The sequence below is a fragment of the Schistocerca piceifrons genome, chromosome 6, assembly GCF_021461385.2.
Source record: "Schistocerca piceifrons isolate TAMUIC-IGC-003096 chromosome 6, iqSchPice1.1, whole genome shotgun sequence".
Taxonomy (NCBI): domain Eukaryota; kingdom Metazoa; phylum Arthropoda; class Insecta; order Orthoptera; family Acrididae; genus Schistocerca; species Schistocerca piceifrons.
Window position 1 is genome coordinate 94,962,146 of NC_060143.1, and position 16,773 is coordinate 94,978,918.

Consider the following 16,773-nt stretch of genomic DNA (forward strand, 5'->3'; position numbering starts at 1 on the left):
CGAGACGTGGCTGCACGATCCGTTACAGCCATGCGGATATGATGCCTGTCATCTCGACTGCTAGTGATGCGTGGCCGTAGGGATCCAGCACGGCGTTCCGTATTACCCTCCTGAACCCACTGATTCCATATTCTGCTAACAGTCATTTGATCTCGACCAAAGCGAGCAGCAATGTCGCGATACGATAAACCGAAATCGCGATAGGCTACAATCCGACCTTTATCAAAGTCGGAAACGTGATGGTACGCATTTCTCCTCGTTACACGAGGCATCACAACAACATTTCACCAGGCAAAGCCGGTCAACTGCTGTTTGTGTATGAGAAATCGGTTGGAAACTTTCCTCATGTCAGCATGTTGTAGGTGTCGCGCCACCGGCGCCAACTTTGTGTCAATGCTCTGAAAAGCTAATAATTTGCATATGACAGTATCTTGTTCCTGTCGGTTAAATCTCATGTCTGTAGCATGTCATCTTAGTGGTGTAGCGAATTTTAATGGCCAGTAGTGTAATTTACGTTTGGTGCAAGTACTACAAAAGAGGTTAGCAGAGGAGAGGAATTCGTGGTGGGCAGCAGCAAACGAGACAGAAATCTGGTGACGAAAAAGTGGGTTGGGGATGGGACGGGGTGGGGGTCGGGGGCAGATGTTGGAGTTAATAGCGTAGAGAAAGAGCGCAGCAGGGAAGCGACGCCAGCAGCGTGCGGCCCCGCTTGATTGTAGCGCGGCAAGCCAGGGAAGGAGGGCAGAAGCCGACGCAGTGCGCCCACCCGTCCCGCCATCGATTCCCCTCGACCCCTCGCAGCTGCTGCCCGCCGGCCCCTCACCCAGCTGGTGTCATTTCTCTCTCTCTCTCCACTCCATTACAATGATAATGCCGAGTCAACTCTGGTTGTCGTCTCCCAAGCATCGGATCCTGGGCTGTCACTTCGCCTGCCTTGCTGCGTACTTGTCCTCACCTATCTTTAGACTGTGGTCCATTTCGCTGGACGTCGTGTTGGCAAACAAATTATGTACTGACACTCTTGTTCCATCAGCCGTTCGTTGTTGGACGTCAAACTGCTGAAGGTAAAGCAACGGAAATGAAATTTATAGACTAGAGAACAGTTTACGTGATGGAAAAGCCGCTAACAACAATTACGAGGGGCGTTTGAAAAGTCCAAGAGATGGCACCACCGGCGCGTATCGAGGTATGTTTAGTTAGTAGCATCTTTGGGAAGAACGCACACCAAGTTTCAGCCATATTGGACTATTTCTTTGTGTCTGGCATTCGTGTGTGTGGTGTGCGTACTGTAAGACCTTCAGTACACACACCATCAGATTATTTGACTTGACGCTTTAACGAAGTAGGCTAGTGTCAGCAATATGTCTCGTGGTCTTATCGTGACGTGTTTATCTTCTGCCGTTAGGTCAGACGATAGAAATGCCAATTGCACGCTTAGAGTAGCAGATTGACAGTGACCGACTTTAAACAGAACTTGATTAATTTTCAGACACATTTACTAAAATAATAACTAACATTAAAAATTACTTAACTTCGTTCTGGATGCTATTTACAATTGACAATCTGAAGTTCCTTTAGTGTTGTTACGTTAATCTTATTCTCACATATATCTCTGATACTTGACAAAAGTGTCTATACATTTATCTTAACGGCTATGTACAGGAATATGGTAATCTTATTGGGCGCAGACTGAAACTTGACTATAGACTGGTACAGACAAATGTAGAACTCATACAGACTGTTGCAGACAAATGCAGACTGACTAATCGGAGGTCTGTACATTCGTTATAATACCTCGCCGTTCATGTATTACTGCGCGAGTGTGATCTGCGAGGAGAAAAGGTTCTACGTTAGCAGCAATCTCATTGGCTGCATTACATATTAATATGCGGATCGGCGGAAGCAGAATTTGGTCCTTCTCTATGGCAGCGCCATCTCGTAGTGCAGAGACGGACGAGCGCTGCGCCTGCGCTGTTGTGCTCAGTGGGGCGCGCTCTAGTGGGAAAGCTGAGTGCGCGCTGACTACACGGAACTATGTACACAACAGTGTGAATCAAGGAAGTCGAGTGACTGTCAAAAAATGGACGAAAAAGAATTTCGTGTGGTGATTAAACATTACTTTCTGAAAAGCAAAACTCCTCAGGAGACTAAAGAGATGCTTGATAAACATTATGGTGACTTCGATTAGAACAGTTTATAAGTGGTTTCAAAATTTTTGGAGCGGCCATATGGGCACAAGTGATGCTGAACGTTCTGGACGCCCTGTGGAGGTTACGACTCCAGAAATCATTGATAAAATCCATGATATGGTGACTGATGACAGAAGAGTTAAAGAGCGTGAGATAGCTAGTGCTGTGGGCATCTCGAATGAACGGGTACATAATCTTTTGCATAAACATTTGGATATGAGAAAGCTCTCCGCAAGATGGGTTCCGCCATTGCTCACGCTTGACCAAAAAAGGAATCGTGTGAATTGTTGCAAGGATGGTTTGCAGCTGTTCGGGAAGAATCCGCATGACTTTAACAACAATCTAGACAATGGGGTACCAAGGGAGAATCTGCACCAAAAAAGGCCAAGACCATTCCTTCGGCGGGAAAGGTTATGGTGAGTGTCTTTTGGGATTCGCAAGGGATAATCCTCATCGACTATCTGGAGAAGGGTAAAACTATTACAGGTGCATATTATTCATCGTTATTGGAAAGTTTGAAAACCGAGCTGCAAGAAAAACGCCGGCGATTGCACTGCAAAAAACTCCTTTTCCATCACGACAATGCACCAGCACACACCTCAGCAGTTGTGGTCGCAAAATTAATGGAAATAGGATTACAACTCGTTTCACATCCCCCTGTTCTCCAGACTTGGCTCCCTCGGACTACTATTTGTTCCCCAATTTGAAGAAATGGCTGGTGGGACAAAGATTTTATTCAAACGAGGAGGTGATTTCAGCAACTAATAGGTATTTTGCAGACTTGGACAATTCCTATTATTCGGAAGCGATCAACAAATTAGAACAGCGTTGGACGAAGTGTATAAGTCTAAAAAGAGACTATGTCGAAAAATAAAAAAACTTTTACCCCAAACACGTAAGTAGTTTTTATTTTTGCACGGACTTTTCAAATGCCCCTCGTACAATGTGTCCCAATAAAAACGTGCAATTTAAATAACGTGCAACCCTCGATCAGATCGTTTGGCAACCCTTGCTATTGCTCACTTGTCACCTATAAACATTATTGCTAGTGAAAATAAATCGCTTCACTGTCTATACTTGCTACAAATACGTGGTAAGCTCTTTCGAGACACTTTGCAAACTGAGTGCAATTTTCTATCTGTGACACGCATCCGATTCAACGGCAATTCGACGACCAAATGAGAAGTTCGAGAAAAGCATTTGAGTTTGTGGTGTGAAGGCATCAAAGAGACGTGGTACTCGCCGCTCTTCTGAAGACACTGCCTCAGTAAATCAGAGCGGAGCTGAAGTCTCTGGACCTCTACTCGCCGATTATCATAAGAGCTGAACATATCGAGAAGCACCACACACTGAGTTCTGGCAAAGGACAGTCATCTACGGCAGGGGGGTGGGGGCAAAAGTAATACAACACATTTTGTTCCGAAAGCAGATTCGTTTTATTCAGGATTCCAATCAACGCCGGCCGCTGTGGCTGAGCGGTTCTAGGCGCTTCAGTCCGGAACCGCGCTGCTGCTACGGTCGCAGGTTCGAATCCTACCTCGGCCATGGATGTGTGTGAAGTCCTTAGGTTAGCTAAGTTTAAGTAGTTCTAAGTTCTAGGGGACTGATGACCTCAGATGTAAAGTCCCATAGTGCTTAGAGCCATTTGAGCCATTCCAATAAACCATATTATTCCCCATTCTTCTGCCAACAGAATCCTATTTTTCAACGTAATTCTTGTTCAGTGCGACGGCCTTACGCCACCTTAGCCTGTATGCCTGCATGGTACAACTCTATTGGTCCACTTCACTGCCAACGTCTTGCTGCATCAAAATTCTCTCCATCATCCACGTACTGCTTCCCACAGAGTGCATCCTTCGTTCGGCCAAACAGGTGGCAGTCGGAAGGTACGAGATCGGGGCTGTAGGGTGGATGAGTGTTCTGCACTACTGGATACACAATGGCATGGAAAGGTGGGCTACAGAGTGGTGTAGCAGCTGTCGTCAGAGGAAAGATGGACATGAGCAGAAATGATTAGCAAACAAATAAATGCAGTAAACAGAAGTTGGACTTCACTCGTAGCTTTCTCCAAGCATGTGAAGACCCTTTACAAATAAACATGCATGTCCAGCTAATACAATAGTAATCAGGACACCATAGGTTGAGGCTCTCTTGACTAACGCATGAGCGATAGTGAGGGCTGCGACTGGGCTGTGTTTCAGTGGCGACTCCGTTATGACTGGGCCACTCTCGTTGGAGTGCAGTGTGTGGCTGCCACTGACCATCCTATATGGTAGCGACAGAGGGAGCTCGTCGTACGCAGCCAGTGGAGGCGCCGTTCAGCAGGGGTATTCCATTGGGTCCACCGGATCCCACACGACCACTGTTGGCATCTGACGGAAACTTGCGTTGTCGTTAACTGTGGGATGACACTGGGATGGTATCTCTCTATGATACCACAGTGGGGAAGAATAGTCCAATGAAGTTTTGTGAGGTCTTCTCATGTGCAAAGACTTTCTGTGAGGCCAAGTGTTGTTGTGGAGAAGGAGAAGTTGCGAGGGGCCAGCGCAAGCAGTGTATTTAACACTAAATTCTTCTAGAATCTTCATATGAAAATGATGGTCTAAGCCCCCCCTTTTCTAACTCCGACTTTTGCTGTTGCACATGGAATAAGAAGAAACGCGAACTGACTGTAATCGACCCTGCAAGTGGAGTAGAAAAGAGTTTGGCACCTGAAATAATTTAATTTGATAGACATTAATTTGATACAGGAAAGTTTCATTAACTCAGTGACAAATGAAAGGCTTGCTCTACCGATCTGCAGAATGAAAGTTTTGTCCAAAATAGCAATTTGATTTATTATGACTAAACTCAAAATAATAAACAAAACACATGAAACATTTACAATACGTCAAATTGGATACTCAAATGCTGTGAAGGTGAAGTTGTCCATAAACTAGTTTGTGACATTTATGACCAAGTGGTATGTGGAGCCAACTCCTTGCAACTCAAATATTAAGAGAAACACCCAGACAACCCAACATTAACTGCTGTTACAGTAGCGAGAATTCAGACAATGAACACCGAAGACAGAACCACATTAGAAAAGACGGGATCAGGCGCGCTCTGCTGAGCTCTGTTTATCACATAGCAAAATTCCCTAAACTTCCGGTGCATACATTACCAAGCTGTCTTCTTAACTGCAAGGACACGATCTGGCGTACCGGAGGCGATGGCTGGTTGCTTCGACGTCCCGCTGTGTTGATGATGATGGCGGGCCCATATGGCCGAGCGGTTCTAGGCGCTTCAGTCCGGAACCGCGCTGCTGCTACGGTCGCAGGTTCGAATCCTGCCTCGGGCATGGATGTGTGTGATGTCCTTAGGTTAGTTAGGTTTAAGTAGTTCTAAGTCTAGGGGACTGATGACCTCAGAGGTAAGTCCCATAGTGCTTAGAGCCATTTGAACCATTTTTTGATGATAATGTCGCCAGTATAGCCCGAAACAAATTATCCTGGTCTGGTTGTTCCAGACTAAAGAATTCCTAGCAATACAAATGCGCCTCTGAGGGAGACGAAGAAGGCTCGCCACGCAATCACTGACGGTACAGTGATTGATTTTAACAAGTGAAGTCACACAGTAACTCTGATACAGTCAACTTTAGCCAAAACTGCTCAAGACGGACGACATAGGCTGCTTGTACGCAGAACGCTCAATTGTTAACTGTACTTGGAAATTTACAGTGAAGTCGAAGCTTCAGCAACTTCGTCAAACAGTTACAATTAAATGAAAGTATATTAGACACCCAACGGAAGGCAGGCCGTCCTGAGCAGCGAGAGCTCAGTCTTTTAACCTACTCCGACGGAAAGGTCAGAGCCGACACTCTCAAGAGCACCCGTACAAGCCAAACACAGAACATTCCCGCCCCCACCACAGTGGCCGTGGGTAAACGTGCCAATCAGCAACTCGAAAACCTGTGGAAAATACCGCTCTATTGCCGAAGCACTACTGTCCCACCAATGGAGATACTTGGCGCCAATTTCTGGGCCGATTTTGCTACGTCACGGAGCTATCCCCTCATCAAGCCAATCACAGTTATGATTTTGCAGAAAACGCGGGAATTTGCCCGCCAAGACTTCCTGGGCACACAAGTCACTCCCACGCCTCCCTCGTTTTCACTAAGTTTCTGCGAAGTAACGGAATCTTTAACCCCAGCCGCTCCTTCAGGCCCCTGTGGGCATGTCGCCCCCGCTCTTAGAACAATGTCGGCGTCTGGACAGCATCCACTCGGCTCCCTCACACCCGTCGGCATAACCCTTTCAAGATCAACATAACCCGCCTGCCACCGGACCACCCGGGTGACGAGAGATGCTGCATGGGAAGTCCGGTCTGAAGGAATAGCAACTTTTCACCGCATGCAATTAGAGAGGAAAATATTCAAAAATATTCATATCTTCTGAGTTCTCAATACTAGCCTTGTAATGACCATACTCGGCTATACTTCCCCAAATCGAATTACTCAGAGTAAGATATAAATATGAGAGGGGGCAAGTCACTGTGTTCATCGTAAAGACATGCCACCTCTTAAAGTTCGTCTGCATTTTTGTGGCGACAAACATGCCAAAGCCGTTTCTTCAATTTCCTGAGGCTAGCACAATGCACTTCAGAGCTGATCGTTCTACCATGAGTGAGCGCATCGAACGGAATAACATCTACATTCTACAGAGTCCCAGAAGACCATCGCCATGACTTTACCAGCTCACAGTGTGGCCTTGAACTTGTTCTTCAGAGGAGAGGTGGTGTGGCACACTCCGCAGATTGTCATTTGTTTCCGATTCGCAGTGATCAACCCACGTTTAATCGCCTGTGACGATATTGGACAAAAAATTGTCACAATCAGCCTCGTAACATGCAATCAATTCCACACAGATGGTCCTTCACTGCTCTTAAGGTCTTCTGTTAGGCAGTGGGCACACGCCTTTGCGTACCCCGACTGGCAGATGAGTCTGTCCACAATACTAACAGAGACGTCCAGTTGTGCAGTGAGGTGTTTGATTGTGACCCGTCGATCAACTCAAATGAGAGTGACCGCTAGTTCCAACATAGCAAGAGTCACAGCTGAGTGTGGCCAGCAAGCAAGCGGGTGATCGGATAGGTTTGCACGACGTCGTTGTTACGGTGATGGACCCTCTTCCAACGACTCTCGGCACGCATGACCACATAACCTCGCGCAATACTTCACTTTCCAAATAATTAACCAGTTTCAATAGAAAATTAAATTTTGAATTTTTTGGGACACCGTTTATACAGAGTGTCCCATTTATCTTGACCCTAAATAACTGTTTGTCCAGATGCAAATTACAAAATGTTTCAAGCAAATGATCTTTAGCTGTCAGGGGGGCATCAATTAGCATGATTGCGTTCGTTGTAACTTCGTTTGTTTTTTTTACAAAGATATGAACAGCGGTATGACTTTTTTAAATGGCACCCTGTATTTTTTATTCGACAATTCATTTCCTCTCCTAAAGACCTATTCAAAAATGTATCACAGTATACCATTCACTGAAACACCACGTTATTAATTACATAACACAACACTGACTTTGAGCCCGGGATCACAAACTCGTCCACTTGCTGGATTTGTCAGAAAACAAATGAAAACCAAGTAAAAACATAACACAAAATTGACTGACTCTCCTCTACCATTGCCCAAGAGTACAACATTCAAAGGGACTGAAAAAATGGTTCTAATGGTTCTGAGCACTATGGGACTTAACTTCTGAGGCCATCAGTCCCCTAGAACCTAGAACTACTTAAACCTAACTAACCTAAGGACATCACACACATCCATACCCGAGGCAGGATTCGAACCTGCGACCGTAGCGGTCGCGCGGTTCCAGACTGAAGAGCCTAGAACTGCTCGGCCACCCCGGCCGGCCACGATTCTGGAAATCATTCCCGTACAATTCTTGATGTAGGTGTACAGGGTAAGGATGGAACCGGTGGCGTATAAGACTATACGTACACTGATTTTAGGAATGCCAATATCGTGTTCAAACTGTCGTGTGCTCACATGTGGATCCATAGCAACGGAAGCGAGGACAGTAACTTCGGCAGCTTCGTCTGTGCGAGTTGTCGTAGGTCGAAATTTCCCGTTTCCTGAAGCGTCGCAACAAGAAGAGAAAACATCCGTCGGGAAGGTGGATTCTTGTCAGGATATCGCTCTCTGTACAGTTCCGCTGCCTGCGTAGCATTTCGCCTATCTTCAACAACAACAACAATAAAAGAAACGTTTTGTCGATACAGTTTGTAGGAACGACAGACAGCCTTTACTGTATGCCTACTCTACACAGCAGAATTTAAAAGGACTAAAGTACTGCACTAAATGTACCTGTACATAAGAAAACAGTAGTGCAATTACTGCTCCGCTAACTTACATTCCCCATAGATGAATAGCATTTCTACCTTCTTTTCGTTGGTGTACGTTCTACTCACACAACTCTTCAACTGACAATGGTTGACGGAATGACGGGTGTGCATTCTACTAATGTTTACATTTGTCCTCTGTCAACGTCAGCACGTGGATGTGTTCCATTACCCGAGTACCTGCACTAAGGGCTGGGAGCGTTAACGTCAATGTTGTGTTATGTAATGAATAACGTTGTGTCTCAGTGAATGGTACACTGTGATACATTTTTAAATAGGTCTTTAGTAGAGGAAATGAATTACCGAATAAAAAGTACAGGGTATCATTTAAAAAAGTAATACTCTTCATATTTTTGTAAAAAACAAAGCTACAGCGAAGGAAATCATGCTGATTGATGTCCTACTTACGGCTAAAGAATATTTGCTTGAAACAGTTTGTAATTTGCATCTGGAAAAAAAGTTATTTAGGGTGGTCAAGATAAATAGGACACCCTGTATACATTAAAACATGCACGTTATTAATTTATATTCCCATGGAACAAGGGAATTATATACACTGTCAGAACACCTCACAGCAGTTATTTGGGTGGGAGATAAATTATACATTAATCGTACTATTTGGACCCCCGAATGTAATTGTATTAATCTTTAGAAATGGTTGGCGAGGAGCTGAGTAAATAGTCACCACCGGTGACAAGCGAGAGTTCCTCCCTCGTGATGCCGGCAGACAGCCTTCACTGCTCACCCTACCAGGATCGGCCATCGTACAGCTGTTAGGCCAGGGCGTGCCGGAATTCAGCGTGCATCGCGTGCAGGCGAAGGCTCAGTCTGTCACTCGGCTTTGCTCGGTCCTCCTCGGAAATACACGAAAGAGCGCGACATTTCTTTTATCATTGCGGTGCAGCATTTTTCGATGGGCACAGCTCTCTCGAGTTCAGCAGAATCTTACTGTAAGCGCTGTTTAATGCTCGCTAATTGTACGTGGTATGAAGGACGTTCACAGGTCCAGTGGCTGTAGTCTAGTGATCTACCTTCACAATCCTTTAAAATGAATGGGAATGACAGAAGAGAGGGATGAGTATTATCAGTCGACATAAGTGACAGGTATTGCTTATTTGCTACGAAACAACATTACAATACCATGCAGAAAGAATTTAAAGATTTAGTTGACAATGAAAGAGCAAAAACTCACAACGATCGGTAGATAGGATTCATTCTTCTGTACACCAAAAAGCACTATCTACTAAATTCGAAGACCTGGAGCATGTGAACAAATGTGTGGTACGAATAGTAAAATTTCTGAAGTCGCGCGGTTTATCCATTCCCAGTTGTGACAGTTTTCAATGGAATTGAACAAAGAGTATGAAGACTTCATGTACACACATCAAAAAAAGTTTTGCATCACCTCGGTTTCGAGAGTTCGCGAAATTGTACAGAAAACTGGAATAGAGATCAACAAAAACATCATTTCCGCCCTATTTATTGCTCATGAAAACCACACATTGCATGTTGCACCACCATACAACGAGACCTTCAGAGGTGGTGGTCCAGACTGCTATAAACACCGGTACCTCCGATACCCAGTAGCACGTCCTCTCGCATTGATGCGTGCCTGTATTCGTCGTGGCATACTATCCACAAGTTCATCAAGGCACTGTTGGTCCAGACTGTCCCACTCATCAACGGCGATTCGGCGTAGATCCCTCAGAGTGGTTGGTGGGTCAAGTCGTCCATAAACAGTCCTTTTCAATCCATCCTAGGCATGTTCGATAGGGTTCATGTCTGTAGAACATGCTGGCTACTCTCGTCGAGTGATGTCGTTATCCTGAAGGAAGTCATTCACAAGATGTGCACGATGGTGGTGCGAATTGTCGTCCACGAAGACGAATCCCTCGCCAATATGCTGCCGATATGATTACACTATCCGTCGGAGAATGGCATTCACGTATTGTACAGCCGTTACGGCGCCCTCCAGGATCACCAGCGGCGCACGTCGGCCCCACATAGCGCCACCCCAAAACAGCAAGGAACCTCCACCTTGCCGGCCGGTGTGACCGGGTAGTTCTAGGCGCTTCAGTCTGGAACCGCGCGACCGCTACGGTCGCAGGTTCGAATCCTGCCTCGGTCATGGATGTGTGTGATGTCCTTAGGTTAGTTAGGTTTAAGTAGTTCTAAGTTCTAGGGGACTGATGACCTCAGATGTTAAGTCCCATAGTGCTCTGAGCCATTTGAGCCAGCTATCCTAGATATAAGAGACCATATATAAAACCGAGGACGATGGAATACAGCTACTAAGACAACTACAACTAAAACATGGAATGCAAATACGTTAGCGCGATTATTATCACAGGTAGACAGCAACAAGTAATGAATTACAACTGCTTCATTAGAAAAGCAAACAGCACGTACAACTTGTTATGGTCACATCACCATCTACAGCAATGTTTACAAAAGAATGCCGTCCTAATTACGCGAGCTCAGGAGACACCGTCACAGTCGACATATTTTTTGCGTCAGTGGTCAAAGTCGATGGCTTAAATCGCGGATTGGAATACTAACACGTTGTATACGCGACACGAGGCAGAAAAATAGAGCACTATTGCTAACATGAAATATCGTACAGGACGCCGGTGTTGTGGCGGTCTTCAGTCGGAAGTCTGCTTTGGTCCGTCTCTCCACATTAGTCTGTCCATCTCTGAACAACTACTGCAGGAGGAGGAGATTAGTGTTTAATGTCCAGTCGACATCGAGGTCGTTAGAGACGACTCACAAGCTCGGATTAGGGAAGAATGGAGAGGGAAATCTGCCGTCCCCTTTCGTAAGAACCATCCCGACATTTGCCTCAAGCGATTTAGGGAATTCGCGGAAAACCTAAACCAGGGTGGTCGGACACGGGGGTTTGAACCGTCGCCCTCCCGAATGCGAGTCCAGTGAGCTGATCATTGCACTGCCCATCTTGGTACAAGTTTTGTGTTCATAGTCTAGAGTAAAAGAAGTTATACACTTTCTGGATCACTCTTTCTATTCACGACACGATGTCGGAGCTTGTGAAATACACATTAGATGTTAAAATATTTCTCTTTTTCGGAAACGGCGTTCTTGCCATTACCAGTTTGCATGTTATGTGCTTTCTGCTTCAATTAACATCAATTATTTTACTGCTCAAAAGGCAAAACTCAGTGGTACTTTTAGCGTCTCATTTCCTAACCCAGTCCGAAAGCTTCGCTTGATTTTATTTGCCTGCACGTCATTGCCCTCGTTCTACTTTTGTTGGTATCCGTCTTATAACCTATTTTCAAGATACGGTCCATTCCGTACACCTGATCTCCCAAGTCATTTGCAGTCTCCGACTGAATTAAGATGTAATCGGAAAACCTTAACGTTTTTACATTGTCTATCTGAACTTTAATTCTTTTACCTATTTCACCTTGCATTCCTTCACAGCTCGCTGAGTATACTGACTGAATGACGTGGGAGAGACTACAAATCTGTCTCACTCCCTCCTCAACTACAACTTCGCTTTCATGTCTTTCCACTCTTATAACTTAAGTCTGGTTTCTGTACAAGTCGTAGAGCACCGTTCACTTCTTTTATTTCATTCCTGCTACCTTCACTATTTCAAGGAGTGTATTACAGTCAACTGTAAATCTAAAGATGTCTGGTCTTCCTTTTGAAAATATATCTTCTGTGACAAGTTGTAGGATGAATACTGCCTCGCGTGTTCCTACATTTCTCCAGAACCCAAACTGATCTTCCCTCAGATCTGGTTCTATAAGTATTTCCTTTGTCATGAAAATATGTCATGTTACTACTTTGGAACCATGGCTTACTAAACTGATGGTTTCGCAACATTCGCAACTTGCAGCAACCGGCTACTTTGGGATCTTTATTTTTACGTCCTCCTTGAGGTCCGACGGTATTTCGCCTGTCTTGGGTATCTTGCATACAAAGTGGAATGGTTTTGTCATAATTTGCTCTCCCAAGGATGTCTGTGATTCCGAGGGTATGTCGTGTACTGCAGGTGCTTCGTTTCGACTTAGATCTATCACATCTCTTCTCTCATCTTCATCTACTTCTCCTCTAATTTCGTCAATATTCTCTTCAAGTTTGTTTCTTTTGGATAGCCATTCTATATAAAGGGTGTTAAAAGAAAGTATTCCATATTTTAGAGACGGCAGAACGGATAAAAAAAATCCAGGAAACATTGGCTATAAAATGTATGCCGTAAGAGCTAAGAGCAGTTGTTCATCTTCGCTACTGTGAAATATGTCACTTCTACAGTGAGCTCTTTGCTATTACGCCCTACCTACAGAACGCAGTAAAGAAACTAGAACAAGTTATTTGGCACTTCTGAACAACAGAGCTTCGCGTATAATCTGCTTGCTTTAACACACGACCTGTATTTGCGAGCCATCACTAAGCTATGTGTTCAAATACGGCGTCAACTGGAGAAGACTGCTGAATAGCTGTGCAGATGGTAGCCTGCATTCAGGATATACTTCAGCGCACAGGACACTCGCTCGACAGTTGCTTCTATCTACCGAATCGTAACAGAAAACCGTGCGTACGATTTTCAGTGTGGAATAATAGTTTTACACCGTGGTGGTAAGTGCAAAGATAAAACTACAAAAAAATGGTTCAAATGGCTCTGAGCACTATGGGACTTAACTGCTGAGGTCATCAGTCCCCTAGAACTTAGAACTACTTAAACCTAACTAACCTAAGGACATCACACACATCCATACCCGAGGCAGGATTCGAACCTGCTATCGTAGCGGTCGTGCGGTTCCAGACTGTAGCGCCTAGAACCGCTCGGCCACTCCGGCCGGCGATAAAACTACAATCTAAAAGCATTTAAGAAACTTAAGAAACACAAATTGGTTCCATCAGAACTAATGTATGCGCTTCACTTACCCAGAATGGTAAACAGTTTACAGTAACAACAGTAACAGGTGTTTACTGCATGTAGTATTCATAGACAACTACTCAGGAATGTGTGCTCATTTGTTTACTGCATTCTGTAGGTCACCGAGCGAGGTGGAGCAGTGGCTAGCACACTGCACGCTTATTCGGAAGGACGACGGTTCAATCCCGCGTCCGGCCATCCTTTCCGTTATTTCCCTAAATCCCTCTAGGCAAATGCCGGGATAGTTCCTTTGAAAGGGTACGGCAGACTTCCTTCACCATCCTTTCCTAATCCGATGAGACAGATGACCTCGCTGTCTGGTCTCCTCCCCCAATTAACCCAACCCAACCATCTGTAGGTCGTTCGTAATAGCAAAGAGCTTGTAGTAGAAGAGATGTGTTTCACAGTAGCGAAGACAAACAAGTGCTCATAGCTCTTAGAGTACTCATTTTAAAGCCCATGTTTACTCGATATTTTTGTCTTCTTTTGGTCGATACAATCACCGGTAATTTCCAAGAATGATTGCCTATCGAAGTGGCGGGGTCCAAACGACACATATCGAACGTGCGATAGTAAATCGATCATGCGACTCTGGTGACGGGCGTTATGAGTATGTTTACAGTGGTCGCTACAGCAACGACAAAAAATGGTTCAAATGGCTCTGAGTACTATGGGACTTAACTTCTGAGGTCATCAGTCCCCTGGAACTTAGAACTACTTAAACCTAACTAACCTAAGTAGATCACACACACCCATGCCCGAGGCAGGATTCGAACCTGTGACCGTAGCGGTCGCGCGGTTCCAGACTGTAGCGCCTAGAACCGTTCGGCTTCCCGGCCGGCCAACGACAAAAGAATAGCGTTACAAAAATACTTGTAATTGCAAAGGAGACGACTTACCTTACTCGTCGTCGGTGTTGTTATCATGTGAAAGTCCATTACGGTGGTCTGGATGGATAATTTGGAAGAGTCGAACCATGTATTCTTCCCGATACTCGTTCGTTTTCCGCAGTGTGCGCAATGAAATTGTAAACGGTATTTCAGCATCGAAAGTGTTCTTACGAAGTTTTATACATTCGCACCACCACAGTCTACACAGTCCCTTCTTTCCTCGTCCGGTAGTACTCCATATTTGCGACAAAAAGTCGAACAATTTTCTACGCTGGATAAACATGGCATTAGATTTTTCCATGTGAGAGAATCCGCCGAAGAAACGTCAAGAACACCAGACATCCCACTCACTAACAACATAAATCGTCTGAGATTCCCTAGCAACTAACAAATAATTCGCGGAGATATGTACTTTAGAGCAACTAAGCGAACGACGGAAAACAGATAAAAATTACGATCTACAAATAATTCTTCACAACTCCCGCCACCAGAGTCGCATGATCGACTTACGACCGCACGTTCTATATGTATCGTTTGGACCCCGCGACTTCGACAGGCAATCATTCTTGGAAATTACCCAATCACCTCCAAAATATAGAATATTCTTACTTAACACGCTGTTTCTTCTTCCGACTTTCAGCTTCCCCTCCTTTGTCTACTACTGGAGTGCCATCCGAGCTCTCGATAGCCGCACAAGTGGCTTCCTTTTCTCCAGAGGTGTGCTTAATTTTCTTGCACGCAGCGCGTCGCTTGCAGCTACTGCCTGGCCACTGTGTGTGACGGCCGTGTCGTTGTGTGCGCAGCGGCGGACCCGTACCAGGTGCTGAACGCGGCGGGGTCGCGGCTTCTGGCGCAGGGCTCCGGCCAGATCCAGCTGTGGCAGTTCCTGCTGGAGCTGCTCGCCGACTCCAGCAACGCCGCCTGCATCGCCTGGGAGGGCAGCAACGGAGAGTTCAAGCTCACCGACCCCGACGAGGTGGCGCGCCGCTGGGGCGAGCGCAAGAGCAAGCCCAACATGAACTACGACAAGCTCAGCCGCGCGCTCAGGTCAGTCTCTCACACGCCCTGTCTCTAGAGGAGCTGAAAAGAAACACGTGTCGCAGGCGCACCGTTTCCCCACTAGGGGTCCACCAAGGTTTGACGTTAGTTGGCGTTCCGAGAAGTTGTTCATATTGCCGCGTGATGGATACTGTTTAGAAACGTTGCTGGAAATGCCGTCCGTTTACATTAATGCACTACGGGCATCAGCTTGCTAATGATTGTCTAAAGCCCTAAAACATCGTATATTTCACGAAGGCTGCAGCTTCAATCAAACAAGCAACCAAACCATTTGGAGTGTGTGACGGTGTCTCGCACATCAAACGCTTCATTTCCCTCTACAAAAAGGAGTCCTCAGGAGTGAGGTCGGGACGAAGTCGTGGCCACGGTATTGGTCCACTCCTCCAAATATAGCAGTAGGGGTATGTTCTGCGAGGTCAACGGCAAAGTGTAGTCGAACCCCGTCGTGCTCGAACCGTGATCGTTGCTTGACCGTTAGTGCAACGTTCTGCATTTCTCACAGCGCTTCACAGAAGTAGATACGGTAACTTCCTCCACCGAGCGTGTTAGGCGAATACTGCCCAATCACTTGATTGTGGAAAATACGAGCCAACTCATTTATGGTCCAACTCCCAGAGATGTGTATTGAGGCTGTCGAACATTCCTTCGTTTCTCAAAGCAGCGTCAACAGTAGCAAAAAACACATTTGCGTGTCCAGGATGTTTACAGTTTGGTGTAGATAACATTGGTAGAATCCCAATGGATGGGGAAAAATTACCAGGTAATAGATTTTATACATTTTCATACTCGAATTGATGCTTACCCGTCTCGTACAGGACTTCCCACACACTGGGTTGGAGGTATTTAGTTCCTGGGCTATGCGCGATATCCTGGTGCTGTGATCGTTCTCAGTTCTCTGTAACACAGCTTCCTGAAACGAAACAGTTCGCTCACTGAGAGGACTACCAGTTTCCGTCGGCCTCGCCCAAACGTCTTTTCTATGAATACGCCCACCAGGTCTTTAAAATGTGACGTCACTTGGTAACCATTTCCGTGGAAATCGTTGAACATAAAGGCGCCTTTCTTGCCTCCGCATAAAGCATATGCTTGTCAGTTAACTCAGTTACGGTATAATCAGTCATGAAGAACGTGTAAACATGACTGGAAACTCCCACGCTATCGCAGCATAACATAAAGAATAATGTCACTATTTGTCCATGGACGTGAGCATTGCTAGCAGTAACGAAAACCTACCGTTCCTAGCAGTAACATGTAACTGTTTGCATATCAGTTTCCAGATTCAACATGTTGCATACGAGTCGGTGAAAATAACTTTTAAAAGGCAGAT

The 16,773-nt window shown here is 45.5% G+C and overlaps 1 protein-coding gene across 1 annotated transcript in view; it reads left to right on the plus strand.

Moving 5' to 3' along the window:
* The window catches only part of LOC124803163 (transcriptional regulator ERG homolog), an 81,404-nt gene that overhangs the window by 20,524 nt on the left and 44,107 nt on the right, over positions 1-16,773 (plus strand). The window contains exon 2 of the mRNA XM_047264344.1: positions 15,191-15,434. Coding sequence (XP_047120300.1) covers positions 15,191-15,434 — 244 coding nt within the window. The remainder of the gene's footprint in view (positions 1-15,190; positions 15,435-16,773) is intronic.